Source organism: Aquarana catesbeiana, unplaced genomic scaffold (genome assembly GCF_042186555.1).
Source record: "Aquarana catesbeiana isolate 2022-GZ unplaced genomic scaffold, ASM4218655v1 unanchor88, whole genome shotgun sequence".
Lineage (NCBI taxonomy): Eukaryota > Metazoa > Chordata > Amphibia > Anura > Ranidae > Aquarana > Aquarana catesbeiana.
In genome coordinates, this window is record NW_027362748.1 from 1 (window position 1) to 17358 (window position 17358).

The 17358-nt window shown below is 43.3% G+C and overlaps 2 protein-coding genes across 2 annotated transcripts; one reads left to right on the forward strand and one right to left on the reverse strand.

The window, feature by feature from the left end:
- The first annotated feature begins 4686 nt into the window (after positions 1-4686).
- On the forward strand, positions 4687-5378 carry LOC141124014 (histone H1.01-like). Its single transcript, XM_073612086.1, has one exon. The coding sequence runs from the start codon at positions 4707-4709 to the stop codon at positions 5361-5363; it is 657 nt and encodes a 218-aa protein (XP_073468187.1). The 5' UTR covers positions 4687-4706; the 3' UTR covers positions 5364-5378.
- A 1464-nt stretch (positions 5379-6842) lies between these two features.
- LOC141124017 (histone H3) lies at positions 6843-7293 on the reverse strand. Its single transcript, XM_073612087.1, has one exon. The coding sequence runs from the start codon at positions 7255-7257 to the stop codon at positions 6847-6849; it is 411 nt and encodes a 136-aa protein (XP_073468188.1). The 5' UTR covers positions 7258-7293; the 3' UTR covers positions 6843-6846.
- Positions 7294-17358: the final 10065 nt, after the last annotated feature.

Here is a 17358-nt window from a genome sequence, read left to right on the forward strand (position 1 = left end):
CCGGCATACGCACGATCCTGGGAGTTGGACCTGGACATCCAGTGGGATCCTGACATGTGGTTCCAAGCCTTCAGCAGATCATCTAAAGGTATCTTAAATATTGCTTTGATAGAGGCTAACATTAAAGTTTTCACTAAATGGTACTATGTCCCAGCCAGGCTCTCTAGGATATTCCCAGACTCCTCCCCTCTATGTTACAGAGGCTGTGGTCATATGGGCACGATGCATCATATCTGGTGGACGTGCCCCCACATACGGAGCTACTGGAATCAATTTCTCCATCTTCTGCGGAGAGTCTCTGGGATAGATGTACCACAGGACCCCACATACATCTTGCTAAACCGCAAAGTACACAACACACCTAAAACCACACAACAACTTATCTTCTTTATGTGTTTGGGAGCCAAAATCACACTAGCAAAAGCCTGGAAAAACCCCTCAGTGTCCATTTCGGCCACCAAGCAGAAGATTTTGTGGATAATGTCACAGGAACAAATGGTGGCGAAACTGCGTGATAAAGTCCAACGCTTTGAAGGGATCTGGGAACCTTGGGCCAAGTATGTCCGAGTCCCACTTTACCCAGGTCATCTACTAATGTAGGGGGGAGTTCAGCGAGACTACACTCCTTCCTCACATACCTCACCCCAACTCCCTTCCTCTTCCCTCTTCTTTCTTCCTCCTTCTTGCTCCTCTTTCACTCTCTTTCCCCTCTTCTTCCTCACACTCTCTAACATCAGATTTTAGTTTTACAAGGCTTAGATCTTTCCATAAGCCTTACATAGATTGTCCTCAACTGTTAGTTTGGTAACCTAGCATAGGGGACAGCCAGTCACTTTTATTTCTCTAACCCGGGCAATGAGACCGTTGGCTCCATCCTGGGGGTTGCGACGCCTGGGGATCTTCCTGGCGGGAGCGGCTCCCCAGGGGAACCGATGGGTGATAAGGGGTTGCCTCACCCGGGAGGGCTCCTGGTGCTCTCACACCCCACAGTGTGTTCCCATTGGGGTGGGGTGATGATCTTGGGGGCCTGCTCAGGGGGAGCATCCCTGTTGAAATTCCTTTCAGGCTGTCCATCTTATGTGGTAAAATACTTAGGTTCCCAGCCAAACTGAACAACAGGCGCGGGAGGTCGGAGCGTTTTGCCCCCTCCTGCCTGGCGACTTATTTATTCTGGGGGAACCCTCTTCGGGAAGGATTAACAGACAGTATAAGTTATAATGCATGTCCTGAGAGTAACATTATACCCTGAGATTAAAGGTTCTACACAATGTGAATTTTTTTTTTTTTATCTTGTCTAGGGCCCCTGGTATTCCTATCTCCTCTTCTTCCTAGCTAGATCTTCCAATTACATAAGAGGAAGGTGCATAGTGTGCACTATAAGGTTACGTCTTTAAATGTACCAGGGCTGCATTGTTATATCACCCTTGTAAGAGATATTTTGTTCATCCAATGTATTTCCTTCCATTGGCTGCCTTAGTAATTGAGTATTGTGTTGTATGTTATGTATACATTGTCATTGTTACATCTACTTTGCAAAAAATTACAATTTTTGATCTAATATTTCACAGCAGGGCCTGTTCCTGCGCTCAACAAAAGTATCTGTGAGGCTTTACAGTGTTGTACCACCACAACCACCACCACCACCACTGCCTAAGGCCCAATTTTTCTGCCCCTGTTTAACAGGGGCATGTAATTACAATTATTGATATAATATTTCACAGCAGGGCCCTTTCCAGCGTCCACCAGGAGTAACTGTGAGGGCTTACAATGTTCTGGTACCACCAGCACCTAAGGCCCAAATTTCTGCAGAGTGTATAGGGCAGGCCGTATAGTATATACAGGAGGTCCCATGTTTTCAAACATCCAACTTACAAACAACTTCTACTTAGAAATGGAATGAGACAACAATGAGAGGAAATCTACCCCTAGGAAGAGAAATTCTCTCCTGTAAGTGTTATTATGGGAAAAAGGTGTCTCCCCACTCATGCTTTATCACCAATCCTTGTTTCCCTAATGACCCAAAAGTTTCAAAATCCAATTGTCATTGGGACAGAAAGTGAGGTGAAATCTTCTGAAGAGGTGCACAGACAGCAAAACAAATGTTACAGGGGTGATGATAACTCTTCCCCATGTTATCCAAAAAGCTTAAAAATAGATTTTTTAGCTGGAGCTACATTTACAAAATGTAGCTGTTCCAAATTACAAACAGATTCAACTTAAGAACAAACCTACAGTCCCTATCTTGTTTGTAACCTGGGGACTGCCTGTATACTGCTGCTGTTCAGAGTATATAGGGCCTGTGGGACTCACACTTTTTTTTTTTTTTCTTTTAATTAGATAGCGGGGTTCACCTTAATATCCATACCAGACCCAAAGGGCCTGGTAATGGGCTGAGGGGGGGGCAACATTACATTACAGCCACAAGCAGTTTTAAATGACTTTTTTTTTTTCCCTTTAGAAATGTCATTATGCTGTGGTACTGTTCTAAACACAGGGAAATTGTGCCACTTTACAGGCATACTATAGACACCCCCCCCCAGGCAGATATTTAAAGGAATATTACACTTTTATTGTTTCACTTTAAGTATTATTAAAACACTGCTCCTGAAAAAACTGCCGTTTAAAAAAAAATAAAAAAAATGCATTGATACATGTCCCCTGGGGCAGGACCCAGGTCCCCAAACACTTTTTTATGACAATAACTTGCATATTAGCCTTTAAAATTAGCACTTTTGATGTTTCATGTTCGAGTCCCATAGACTTTAACGGGGTTCGTGTGATCACACAAATTTTAGGTCTGTTTGCATGTTCTGCTGCAACCCGAACTGGGGGGGGGGGGTGTTCAGCTCATCCCTATTCTTATTTTATTTATTTATTTTTTTTTTTTTTTACATTGTTCTTTAAAAGAAAAAATGAAAGGTGTCACTTGTATTCCTATTACAAGGAATGAAAACATCCCTTGTAATAGAAAAAAAAAAAGCATGACAGGACCTCTTAAATATGAGATCTGGGGTCAAAAAGGCCTCAGATCTCATATTTACACAAAAATGCGATTAAAAAAAAAAAAAAAAAAAAAGTCACTTAAAGAACAAAAAAGTCCCTTTTATGAGCTATGGGCAGAAGTGACGTTTTGACTTCGCTTCCACCCTACAATAGTATGGAGACGGGTGGGGTTCATCTTCCCCTCACTCATCTCCATGGCACACAAGGGACAGCATCCGATCGCCTCCACCACTGCCGACGGAGGGCACCAGCGTGGCGGGAGGGGGGCCCCTCTCCCGCCACCAATAAAAGTAAATCTGCCACAAAGACTACTATTATCGGAAAGCGAGCTGCCGGCCGAAGAAGAGAATACCGGGGTTATGGCAGCTAGCTGCTGCCATAACAACAATATTCCTCTTCAAAGTTAGGATGTATATTGGCGTGTGGCGGTCCAGAAGTGGCTAGAGGGGTCGTTGAAGGGTATCCGTGGGTTGATTAAAAAAAAGTATCTTATAAAATTGAGAACTATGGACTGTTAGAATATAAGTGCTAAATAATTGGGGTGCAAAGAAACATTCCAGATCAGTACGGTGTAGATCTGGACAACAATGTGTAGGTAGCTAGAAAAAAAAAAAAAAAGAAAGACAAACAATATGCCGCAGTCTCCCAGCTTAAAGTGGGTACATAGGATCAAAAGCAGCCATCAGGAGGATCCTGGTCAAGTATTTTGGAGAGACCAGTCAGTTTTCATTGGACATGAGCATGATGGAAAGGGTGCTTGTTCAGTTGTAGGCTGTATATGCCACTCTTCTCAGTAGGCGTAGGCCCTCTACCAGGGTACGGATTGTATTAGATAGCTAAAATGATGATTATCAGCAAAGTTCTTATTACTGATTGTTTAAATTGGGGAATGAAATGTTGATGGATTGGTTCCTTGATCAATAAACTCATGAAATGATATTTGAGATACAAGAATTTGAAACAAACATTATTCCTCCTGAGTAGCTGTTTAGCAAAATGTAGCAATCGGCTTACTCGAAGTATCTGGATAACACTTTATGTATCATGATGACCAGATAATGATACATAGCACATAAAACATGACATTGTGTAATCAGCTGAGACATTTGTATGTATAACAATCTCTGCCATCACATCACACAAGGATCTCATGTCACCGGCTGATGTTTTTGTTCCAGGCTCCTTCTACTCAGCTATAGATGAGCAGAGTTCTGTATTAGAGGGAAATGTTTCCTGATCTTCACTCTTCACTCATCTAATGTGAAGATCATTCTAGTGGGAGATGTGAGAAGATTGTTTTCTGGGTAGAATTTGTGTAGAAAACAAGATAGAAGGAAGAATGGGACACACACTCAGGAGGATGGCTGTGTTTGCAGGCCCTGTGTTCAGCCTCCTCAGCAGCTCCTGACAGCTGTATGTGACCCCCCGATAAGTGACAGTCCAGTGAGCAGATCGGGTCCCCGATGAAGATCGGACATCGTTCTATTCCCAATAAAAGTCGTTTTTCTCTCTGCCCGGGAAACACAACAAGAGAGAGAAGATTCCCCAACTCGGGAGTGAAAGTCAGTGGGCGTGTCTTATTTGCAACCAATAGCAGTAGGCACTAAAGCTTTCTGCCGACCAATAGCAGTGCAGAACGTCTCTATATAAGCCAAAGCGACAAATGCAATTGTATCTATTACAGTGCTAATATTTGCAGAATCATGACGGAGACTGAGAGCGCCCCATCCCCCACTCCTCCAGCGGAGCCCGCCGCCAAGAAGAAGGCGACTAAGAAGGCGGCAGCCGGAGGAGCCAAGAAAGGCAGCAAGAAGCCGTCCGGTCCCAGCGTGTCCGACCTCATCGTCACAGCCGTGGCCGCTTCCAAGGAGCGCAGCGGGGTCTCCCTGGCCGCCCTCAAGAAGCTCCTGGCCGCCGGAGGATACGATGTGGACAAGAACAACAGCCGCCTCAAGATCGCCATCAGAGCGCTGGTGACTAAGGGGAGCCTCGTCCAGGTCAAAGGACATGGAGCCTCCGGATCCTTCAAGATCAACAAGAAGCAGCAAGAGGGCGACAAGGCCAAGAAAGTCACCAAGAAGAAGCCATCGGCTGCGGCCAAGCCCAAGAAACCTGCGGCCGCCAAGAAGCCAGCCAAGTCCCCCAAGAAGAAAGTCCCCAGCAAAGCAGCCAAGAGCCCCAAGAAGGCCGCCAAGAAACCGGCAAAGGCTGCAGCTTCTCCCGCCAAGAAGGCGACAAAGAGCCCCAAGAAGCCCAAAGCTGCAGCCAAGCCGAAAAAAGCCGCCAAGAGTCCGGCTAAGAAGGCGGCTAAACACAAGACAGCAGCCAAGCCCAAGAAGGCCGCTCCGAAGAAGAAATAAAGGAAGGCGGCAGTAGCCGGAGAACTCCTTCATCTCCACCCCCCAAAGGCTCTTCTCAGAGCCACCTACCTCCTCCTAACAGAGCTACACCTACCTACCTACACCTACCTTCTCCTAACAGAGCTACACCTACCTACCTACCTACACCCACCTCCTCCTAACAGAGCTACACCTACCTACACCCACCTCCTCCTAACATAGCCACACCCACCTCCTCCTAACCAAGCCCCCCACATACCTACCTAAACCCACCAGGGGCCGCATAGACTTTACACACAGTCTAGATGAGATGATATGTTCCCATCACACATTGTACATTCATCCCTTGCAGGGAATCTCAGATTCCATTTTATGACAAATCCCACAAATGATTACTAGAGATCCTGTAGATCGGAAATCCTTCCTGCTATAAAGGATCTTTTCAGGGGCCCCACCCCACACACATCTGTCATGTGCAGATAGGAGACCTGGAGGTCCCCGACAATTCCCGCACAGTCTGTGGGATCTCCCGGGGGAGGGGGACATTCACACTTCCTCTTTCTAGATGATCGTTCAGGATCTTCAATATTTCATGTGATCGGTATGAGGGAAATCATTGTACTGATCGGACATGTTAGAATGATCAGCAACAAGAACATTGTGTTATGAGGAGAATGGACTCTTCACTGTCATAGAATAGAATTCCATATTTTCACCATATTGTCACAACAGATAGTGGAAGGTGTTCCGCACACACTCACCGTACAGATCACTATCTGCTGACATATCAAATAATTTGAGGCTTGGAATGATAAATGTACAACTCTCTCCAGGGTGCCAATAATTGTCTTCTGTAGATAATGAGTGAGAAGAAATAAAGAAAGAGTGTAAGATGTGCTGATGGGAAGGTGTAACAATGTGATCGGTGTGTGTGTGAGAGGGGAAGATTGGAGAAAGTTGTAGAATAGCAGAGGAGAGATTCCTGTGATAGATCGGGGAGAGGAAATCTCGTCTTCATACAGAAGAATGAATAGTGAGTGTGAGATTTCTTACTAGTCAGTTGTAGGATTTCTACACCGGAGCTGAGAAAGAGGTGATCCCGGGATCTGTGTACAGGAGGGGAGGAGATGACTTTGTATTTCTCTTGAACAGGTTTTCTTTCCCGATCTCCTGGTAATGATGAGGGAAGTCTAGAGATATGAAGAGAATCTTTCTAGGAAGGTGTCTTGTTCTCCTCTCCTATATATTGTATTGTGGTGAGAAGAGATCGGCACGAGAAAAGATCTCCTTCCTAGAGAAGTGTGAATTGTTACTTTGTAATCATCTTAGAAATGTTAGAGATGTGAGTGCGGTGTGATGGGGGGTGTAGAGATGTGGTGAGGAGTATTTGTATGATGTAGTGGTGATGAGATAGTATGGAGCTCTTTGTGAGGAGGATGTGGTGGCTCTGAGAAGAGCCTTTGTATTGTGTGGGGGGTGATGAGGATGTTGGTCGGGGGGTATATTAGGCCCTCTCTCCGCGGATGCGGCGTGCCAGCTGGATGTCTTTGGGCATGATGGTGACCCTCTTGGCATGGATGGCGCAGAGGTTGGTGTCCTCGAAGAGTCCTACGAGATAAGCCTCGGAGGCTTCCTGCAGAGCCATGACGGCGGAGCTCTGGAAGCGCAGATCGGTCTTGAAGTCCTGGGCGATCTCTCGGACGAGGCGCTGGAAGGGCAGCTTGCGGATGAGCAGCTCGGTGGATTTCTGGTAGCGGCGGATCTCTCGGAGAGCCACGGTGCCGGGCCTGTAACGGTGAGGCTTCTTGACTCCGCCGGTGGCCGGGGCGCTCTTGCGGGCGGCTTTGGTGGCCAGCTGCTTGCGGGGAGCTTTCCCTCCGGTGGACTTACGAGCGGTCTGCTTGGTTCTTGCCATGGCTGATCGATGCTTCCAATCTCCAGAAGAAACACAAGTGTGAGAACACGGGCTGTGCGGCGTCTATTTATACACATCACTGCCTTCTGATTGGACAACTAACTCACACCCCTTTTCATGATTGGTTTACTTTAAAAAAAAAAGCGCCATTTTTAAAATGCCCGCCAAGATCTGCCCGTTATCTGTGTTAGTAGAGTTACCTTCTTTGTGTGGGGTGGGGGAGGGGAGTTCCTCCACATATTACCAAAAAGGGAAAATATTATTCAGACATATTTTTATAATCAAAGATTAGAGACTCTTCTCGGTGTAAGAATTAGGAGCTCTGACATTGGAATGCTCGTCTCCATAATACAGAACATCCTCCTCCGATCTCACTGATCGGATTATTCCGTTCTTTAGTAAATAACAAGTAGAAAGGTGACTTGTACAGCTTGTTCCATCCAGCACAATTCTGTACTAACATGGAGGGACAGATCGCTGAGCAGACAATGAATCGTGTCCCCCCAGCATTGTCCTCCCTGCTCCGGACACATCTGGGATCGGTCGCTGTTCTCATTGGTTTCTATCAGATCCATGTGGATACAATTCAACTAAACTGCTCCAATGTATTCTCTATGGAAGAGCAACACTGACACCTGCTGGTGACAAGAGAAATGACTTCTGTGCGGGGATTTAGGAAGCGCTACAATAAGATTTCATTGTTTTCTTTCCGAATCCCACTTATAAGACAAATAGATGATTACAACGTGATCTCTGGGAACAGAATTAGAAGTCACACCGGGGAATTTGAGGGAATGAACACAGGGCGACATCTAGACTTCATAATCAATCAGATGAATTTACATAAAGATTTTGTCAGATAATTCACTAAAAAACATTCTTTGGACCATATTTCTCATGATATCTTCGTCATTTCAACTTTACAATGAAATCACAGCTCTGATATGGTGTGGGGGAGTCGCTTTTACAAGAACCATCCCTTGTTGGGTTGATGGGGGTGTTGGGGATTTGCTTGGCGCTGCTCTGTACGACTTTAACACTAATTATTATTAATAACATGAATATCATAGAGAATATATATAGTGCCGGACTCAGCAGTTTACACAGCTCTTTACAATAAAAGGGGGGACAGTACAATCACAATACAGTTCAATACAAAAGAAAAAGGAGGACCCTGCTCATGAAATTACAATCTAAAGAAATGTTTTCATAATAAAAAAATGAGAGACTCCATCTCAGTGTAAGAATTAGAAACATTGAGATTGGATTGTTTGCCGATATCTCAGTAAATTAGATGACAGAGGAGGGAGGGGGGATAAAAGGGGACAATGATCCCTGTAATCTCCATTTTGCAATCTGTGTATTGTAATCTGAGGCACCTGAAATATACCAAATACTCTTTATTAGAGAAAATACACACATCTATATAAATAGATACAGACCAGGAAAGACAATGTATGTCCAGCTGATGATCCAAACCGTCCCCCCCCCGATCTAAGGTGAGGAGATGATTATTATGTATAATCGTTGGACTCCCATAAAGAAAATAGATGTTATATGACACATTTGAATCAAACACAATGTGATGTATAAGTAATGATTCTAAGCAGATGATCCCTAAACTATTCCAAGAATGTAAGCATCCCCCTGTAGATGTGTCTCCAGACATTACCATGCTTTGTGCAGTCTTACATAAAACAGAAAGTAAACGTGTAGGTGAAAATGATGTATACAATAGAAGATTATATACAGTATGTGTCATCCTTATATACATAAATATCCGCTTTCAATTTGCGGGAAGAAAAGCTCCCATGTATTCTCTAAGGAAGAGCAACACTGACACCTAGTGGTTATAAAAATCCATGCTTCTATATGGAGATCGGGGAAGATAATACAATGTGATTGGATGATTTGTTCTCACTAGCCAACAATATTGTTGTACAAATCAGATCCTCCAATATTCATTGTACAGACTGGGTCTAGGAGGAAATAAAATGTCAGGAATTCCAGAATAAAGGGAATCTGCAACACCAGCTTGTATTGGGATGGATCTCTTACAACTTCATCAGATTGAACAAAAATTGTCATAATCGGTTTATTCTTCATTTAATGTATTTAGAATTTCTAATTGTGATAAAATGTGATGAGAGCTCATTGATGGAAATGGTGGGTGGCTCTTAGAAGAGCCTTTGTGTCTTGTGTTGGGATGATGATGATGGGGGATTACTTGGCGCTGGTGTACTTGGTGACGGCCTTGGTGCCCTCGGAGACGGCGTGCTTGGCCAGCTCTCCGGGCAGGAGGAGGCGGACGGCGGTCTGGATCTCCCGGGAGGTGATGGTGCGGCGCTTGTTGTAATTGGCCAGGCGGGAAGCTTCGCCGGCGATGCGCTCGAAGATGTCATTGACGAAGGAGTTCATGATGCCCATGGCCTTGGACGAGATGCCGGTGTCGGGGTGGACCTGCTTGAGCACCTTGTACACGTAGATGGCATAACTCTCCTTCCTGCTCTTCCTCCGCTTCTTGCCGTCCTTCTTCTGGCTCTTAGTCACGGCTTTCTTGGAGCCCTTCTTGGGCGCCGGGGCGGACTTGGCTGGTTCAGGCATGATCAGGATCAATGTGATCTCCTCCGCTGTGTGTAGAGAATGTGTGCTGGAGCCGCCCTCATGTGCTGATTTTATAGGCGTCCTAGGCAAATGAGTCTCCTCCCTCCTCACTCTTCTATTGGAGGATTCAGTCATGTGATGGGGAGGAGTGGAATGCTTTCCTTCCTCGTTTACCGATTGGTGTAGAAACAAGTCAGAACACTATTGGCGGGCTTGAAAAGTAGCCAATCACAGTGTGTGACGTCAGAGCATTGACGGTATAAATATAAGGAAGCGGGAAGAAGTTTTACATCTTCATCCGACATCTCAGAAATCTCACAATGTCTGGCCGTGGAAAACAAGGAGGCAAGGTTCGGGCTAAGGCCAAGACCCGATCATCCCGGGCTGGTCTGCAGTTCCCAGTCGGTCGTGTTCACCGTCTGCTCAGGAAGGGGAACTATGCCGAGCGGGTCGGGGCCGGAGCTCCCGTCTATCTGGCCGCCGTCCTCGAGTATCTGACGGCTGAGATCCTCGAACTGGCCGGCAACGCCGCCCGCGACAACAAGAAGACCCGCATCATCCCCCGACACCTCCAGCTGGCCGTCCGCAACGACGAGGAGCTCAACAAGCTGCTGGGCGGCGTCACCATCGCCCAGGGAGGAGTCCTGCCCAACATCCAGGCCGTGCTGCTGCCCAAGAAGACCGAGAGCCACAAGGCCGCCGCCAAATCCAAGTAATCCCAACAACTCCTTTCTAGTCCCAAATCCATTCATTTACAACACAAAGGCTCTTCTCAGAGCCACCCACATTTCTCTACAAAGAGCCCACACACACCTCATTGTGTCTACCACATCGCATGGAATGAGCCCTCAATTGTACTCATAGCTTTACACAGGAAATACATTCTTATTTATTCACACTTCTAATACAGGAGAGTTGTACAGGGAGAACAATTACTACATATAAAGAGCCTGAAATGTATTATTGGGGGATCTGCTCATCTTACATGGACTGATAGTCATTGTCCTTCAAACTTTAGTTCTGCTGAATTTATTACAGATCAGAAATCATTCATTATATACCAAAACAATCATCTCCCCCCAACTGATCAGGAACACAGATCTCAGAATTGTCCTATTATGGCGGGCGGGGTATGGAACGGATTGGCTTCATTTTTAATGGAACGTTACAATCATCTCAGATCGGCTAATCTGACACAGAAATTGAATGATAAAAAATGTAAATTCTTCCGGAGAACATTCTAGACACTTAATAAACACACTGAAATATATTGTTTCAGGGGGTTTGTACTACAGAATCATAGAGAATGTTTTCTATAGAGATCAATGAAAAGTCTACAGAACAAGTATTTTCTAGGCTGAAAACTGAGAAAGATCTCAGAACACATTTCTTTGTTTCCTCATCACATACATTATTGGCTCATGAAGGAAACACCCACAGTTCTGATTGGTTCAGATTTCAAATTTGCCGCCTGAATAGCGAAGAACGTTACAGAGAAATAATCATCCCTATTATACCGCCAAATCCGACATTTATCCGAGAAATGGATTCAGAAGATTGTTGAATAATATAAAACATGTCCATGTGTTCTCTGTTACTATATTTTTAAAACAGTCAAAGGAATGGCTTTGTCTTAGAAACAGAAATGTAACACATTGGTCCCCCCCTCCCCTTTAGTAATCCTTCATAAATATGAAATTGTTATTAACAATAGCAACTGGTGATTGTGTAATCTCCGGAAAAGCAATAGAAACCATAGTAAAGGAAGAATAAATGTGTACCTGAAAATTGCAGACTCTAAAAAAAAACATTAAAAATTCATACAATTCTATGTTGTTTTTTTTAATGAATGAGTCCGAAGATTATTAAATCATGTAAAATATTTCCATAATTTCTCTTTTATTCCAAGTCCTCAGAATCCCCCGATCTGTATTAGTTATGGATTTTCCCCATATTACAACTATAATAATAAAAATACAAGTGAAAGGACTGGTAGCAATCATGACATGGCCAGATACATGCAGTATGTGCAATGAATCAATAAAATACATTAGTATACATTTCATTATCAGATCTTCATAGGATTGTGTAACTAAATTGAAACAAATTTATATATATATATATATATATATATATATATATATATATATATATATATATATATATATATATAATCATGACATGCCAGAAAAAATACCGGTATGTACTATAAATCAATAAAGAAAATATTGAGCTTCTGATGAATCACATCAGTTTCCCTTCAGCAAAGTATTGAAAAGCTTCTAAATAAATGAAATTATCTGCAATGTAATAAATGAATAGACCCCGCCCCTTCTCATGTCTCCCATCAGGTCCGCTCAGCCTTACACCACAAAGGAGATGTCGGCAAAAAAAATAATAATTTTCTTGCTTTTACTTTTCAAAATAATGTTAATATGAAAAATGTTTAATAAAAACTGGTGTTTGTGATGAATGTTATCTTCTCCGTGTAATCTCCAGGAATACCTGCGAGGTCTAAGCTGACTTTACTCTCTGCTTTACTAAAGAAATGTAAGAACACAGCTAAATGATTCCATGTTGTAACCAATTGGGTAGAAAATGGATCTATAAAGAGATTGTACAATCAGCACTCAGGATGATGTAGTGAGTTTTGGAGATGGATGCGGTATATAGATCTTTGTATGAGAAGGTAGGTGGCCCTGAGAAGGACCTTTGTGTAGATGAAGTGGGTAGGTGTCTATGAGGGTTTATCCTCCGAATCCGTAGAGAGTGCGCCCCTGGCGTTTGAGAGCATAGACGACATCCATGGCGGTGACGGTCTTCCTCTTGGCGTGCTCGGTGTAGGTGACGGCATCGCGGATGACATTCTCCAGGAAAACCTTCAGCACTCCGCGGGTCTCCTCATAGATGAGTCCGGAGATGCGCTTGACACCCCCTCTGCGGGCCAAACGTCGGATGGCGGGTTTGGTGATGCCCTGGATGTTGTCCCGGAGCACCTTCCTGTGCCGCTTGGCGCCTCCTTTCCCCAGACCCTTCCCTCCTTTACCACGACCAGACATGATGAACGATTTCTGCTCAAACAGAAACTGAGCTCAGCTGCCTGCCCTCCTTATATACAGCCTAAGCGGACCTGATAGAAACCTTCCTGGGAAAGAGGCGGAGTCACACCCATTCATTACCAAAAAAAAAGGAGAATGTCATTCCTTTATAAGGCTCCTAAATATTCTGTTGTATTCAGATACATTAATGCAACAGCAATACATTTCCAGAAGATTAATTTATTCTTTCTTCTCAATGCTTTTCTATTTCTACCTGGAGATTACACGGAGAACACGAATCTTTGACACTTCGTAACAGAAACACAATCATCTGTTTCAATTTTCCATATTAATGTCATATTTATGAAATATTATTTTGAAAAGGAAAGAAGAATCACATTTTTTACGACATCTCACCTTCCTGGGTGTTAGGCTCAGCGGACCTGATGGGAAACATGTGAATAAGGGGCGGGGTCTTCTATTACACGGCAGAGAATTTAATTTATTTAGAAGATTTAAAAATATTTTGCTGAATGGAAATTGATGTCATTCGCCAGAAGCGCAATATTTTCTGTATTGATTCATTGTACAAATTTGTCTGGCATATCATGATAATTTCCGATTTCTATCAATAATGAAACGTGTAATACTTTATTGTTCATCATAAATAAAGGTAGAGATCTATGAGAGAAGTCATCTCACTATCATGTTCTGTATGTAGGGGGGGTTCTGCATTCCGAGAACTTGGAATAAAAGAGAACATATGGAAATGTTTTACATTATTCAATAATCTTCAGAATCCATTTCTATTCATTCCGGACTAATCAATGAAAATAAAGCATTGATGATATTTCTCGGATAAATGTCTCATCTGATGATCTCAGTGTCGGATTTGGCGGTATAATAGGGCTGATTATTTCTCTGAAACGTTCTTCACTATTCAGGCGGCAAATTTGAAAGTAGCAACTTGAAATCTGAGCCAATCAGAGCTGGGGGCGTTTCCTTCATCAGCCAGTAATGTCTTTCTTATGAGAATTTCAAACTTGATTTGATTGTAGCCTTATTATAGCAATTGTGACAGAGAAAATTGAGTACTGTCCCTGATATTTTTTTTTTATTTGCACTAACATACAATTTTTCAGGACAAGCTTTCGGGTATGTCCCCTTCTTCAAGGTCCAAGCAGTACTCAAGTACTGAAGAAGGGGACATACCCCGAAAGCTTGTCCTGAAAAATTGTATGTTAGTGAGAATTTCAAAGAAATGTGTTCTGAGATCTTTCCCCGTTTTCAGCCCAGAAAATACTTGTTCTGTAGACTTTTCATTGATCTCTATAGAAAACATTCTCTAGCAGGGCGGATTCTGTATTGTGAAGTAAAAGAAAAGACTAGAAGAAATGTGACATTCATATTTCTAATGGATTTATTCTTCTTGGTTAGATAAACTGCCCGACAATTCAGAGGAGCGTTGATCGATGTTCCCGGAGGAAGAGATATCAGATTTTAGTGTCGGATTATTCTATCTGAGATCATTGGAAGGTTCCATAGAATTCCGGCGGGAAATTTGAATGTATCAATTTCATATTTGCACCAATCACAGTTCTGGGCGATTTCTTCGGATACAATGTATTGAGTGTGAAGGAGGATCTGAGATCTGTGTTCCTTTCAGCTGGGGGGTGTTTGTTTGGTATTTAATATTGAATGATCTCTGATCTCCAGAAGATATTCGGCAGAATTAAAGGATGGAGGACAATAACAAGCAGTCCCTGTAAGGAGATCACATCGTTCCTTCACATGAAATGCAGTAAATGATACAAATCCTAGAAACTCTGAATTGCTGTTAGGACGGACAGACATGGAGGGGTGGATGGTTTTGGTTGGAGGGTTTAGCGGTGAGGAGACGATCAGCATAGAAAGATTGGAATGAAAAGAGATGAGAGAATGATGTACTGTGATCACATTTCCTCTCATTACTCCTCACCTCTATTACAAGTCTGAGTGTGATAAGAAGACAAAGGGTTTGTCTTTACAGGGAACTTTACCTGACAGTATTAATAATATATAACTTCATTGGAGAATAGGAATAGAAAGCAGGTATGTCCGGCTCTATGTAGAGAGATGTGGGTGGCATGTTTGTGAGGCAATGCTAAAATAATAATAACATTGATCTTTAGATGAGAAGTACCGTAGATCGGTCAGACTGGGAGGGGGATGAATAAACCTTCCTTCTATTCCCATCCTGATTCCAGATTTATTGCGGAGATCATCTCCACTTTCTGGCTGTATACATTCCCTATTCACCTCCTTGTACTGCACACACACCCAAGTGTTCTACCGGGAATGACCACAAGGTGGCAGAGCGAAATAAACACTTATGCCGCACTCACACATTGTTACAATCAAAGATCCTCCACAATCTCCCGCCTTACATTGTTACTTTATCTGAAATCACAAGTTGGGAAGATCGTGGAGTTCTTAAACCACAACACAATGGGGGAAAGAAGCAAGAAAAACGAAACATTTGTATCTACTCAATCAGCCCAGACAAATCTTTGTCTATTTGTATCTTTTTCAATCAACAGCAGATCAATGTACATAGATAAAGCCATAAGCTGCCTGATAGGTAAATGACACAAAATATGTACAAAGTATCATCTACATACAAATCTGATCACAATATCACCTCGGACAGCACACAGTCCTTTATAGAAGTTAGAGGAAGATAATTGTCCCTAGGGCATTGGACATGTTTATCACCTTTACTAATATCTACACATTTATAGGTGAATTTACACATGATCTCCAATCCTGAAAAACATTTTATTCCCATCATCCCCCCCCCCCCAGTGTCTGAAAGTTTTAATAATTGTATTATCGTTATTAGGGGATAAAAAAAAACGTAAAGTGATAATATTAAAAGGTGGCGGTTCAACTGAGTTAAAAATACAAGATGTGCATATTGCAAAGTGAATGTTCAGTCCAAACATTTTTTTTTTTTTTTAAGTTTTGGATTTACATGAGAAAAGGTCACAACCTCTTTCAAGTTTTTACTACTTCCATATAGAGGTGCGGGGCTTCAGTGGTAAACTTGCAAACCACAATGTGTGCGCCCCATACACTCTACAATCTGATTTCCTCCTCTAACAATCTCATAGAGAAGCTTACCAGACAGACCTGATATGTTGGAAAGTCAAACAGTGTTCTGGTCTTGATAACCTCCTTCAGCTGAGATTAGGACAGTCTCCACCAGACATGAGACAACCACAAATCATTTCCACTATCAGTTGCTCCATCATAAAACATGTCTGTATTTCTTTCTTTATTTTATTACTTGTTTCCTTCACTTTAAACAGATTTGTTTGCTTTCATCCCCCTGTGGCCCCTGAGATTCTTTTAGGAAAACTTCTGCTATTATATTTGAGCTCGAGAGCATGACCTGTTTATTGATATTGTCCTTCCTGATATTTCCTGATGAAGAGCTCTCAGAGATCCTCTGAGAAAGACATTGAGAATTACCCTTCACCATGGTCACCAGAATAAATCCCTATTGTATGAGGATTATAACCATCTCATTTATGAAAGCATTGCAATGTGTGGTTTAAAGTGCAGAAGTATAAATGCATGTACAATACACACATATACTGACGTTCTATAGATTGGATCAATGTCATAATACACATGGATGATCTAATATATCCATGTTTGATTTGTGAGAAGTTCCTCAAATCCTGCATGCAGTCTGCAAAATCCAGTCTTACTATCAAACCCTATCATCTTCTCTCCAACCTCCAATAACCTTTTCACATCCATTATCTTCTTTTGGGAAACTACAGAATGTTCTGAGTCAGACCCTATTCTCCAGTCCTTATATCTACTATCAGGGGCGTAACTACCACCATAGCGACCCATACGGGCTCAATGGGGCCCGCAGCCAAGTGGGGCCCAGTGAGGATAAGAGCACCGCCGGCACAGTCTCCCAGCCAGGGGAAGAGAGAGGAAAGGAAGAGGCGAGCTGTCCATATCAGCAGAGAGCTGAATTGCCCGATGTAAGAGCTTTCATTAGAACTTCCAGTGTTCCCGGGGCTCACCTCACATAGCTCCACCTTTTGGCCCGGTGCCTTTGATAGACAGAACGTGATCCAATGCGGGACATGTGACGTCATCAAAGGCGTCGGGCCAAGAGGTTGGGCTATGTGACGATGAGCCCTGGGAAGACGGGAAATTCAAATGAAAGCTATTACAGCGGGCAATCCCGCTCTCTGCCGATCCGGGTGGCTTGCCTCTTCCTCTGCATAGGTGGGGCTGTATGGGGCACAGGTAGACCAGGCTGTATTGGGCACAGGTCACGCTGCATTGGGCACAGGTCACGCTGCATTAACACTAGGGCAGCTGTAGGGGGGCTGTTTGCAGGGGGGCCCCATACAACATTTTGCTATGGGGCCCTGCTATTTCTAGTTACGCC

What these genes read in the sequence shown, in the direction of transcription:
- LOC141124014 (XM_073612086.1), top strand. Translation starts at nt 4,707, where the DNA reads ATGACGGAGACTGAGAGCGCCCCATCCCCCACTCCTCCAGCGGAGCCC.
- LOC141124017 (XM_073612087.1), bottom strand. Translation starts at nt 7,257, where the DNA reads ATGGCAAGAACCAAGCAGACCGCTCGTAAGTCCACCGGAGGGAAAGCT.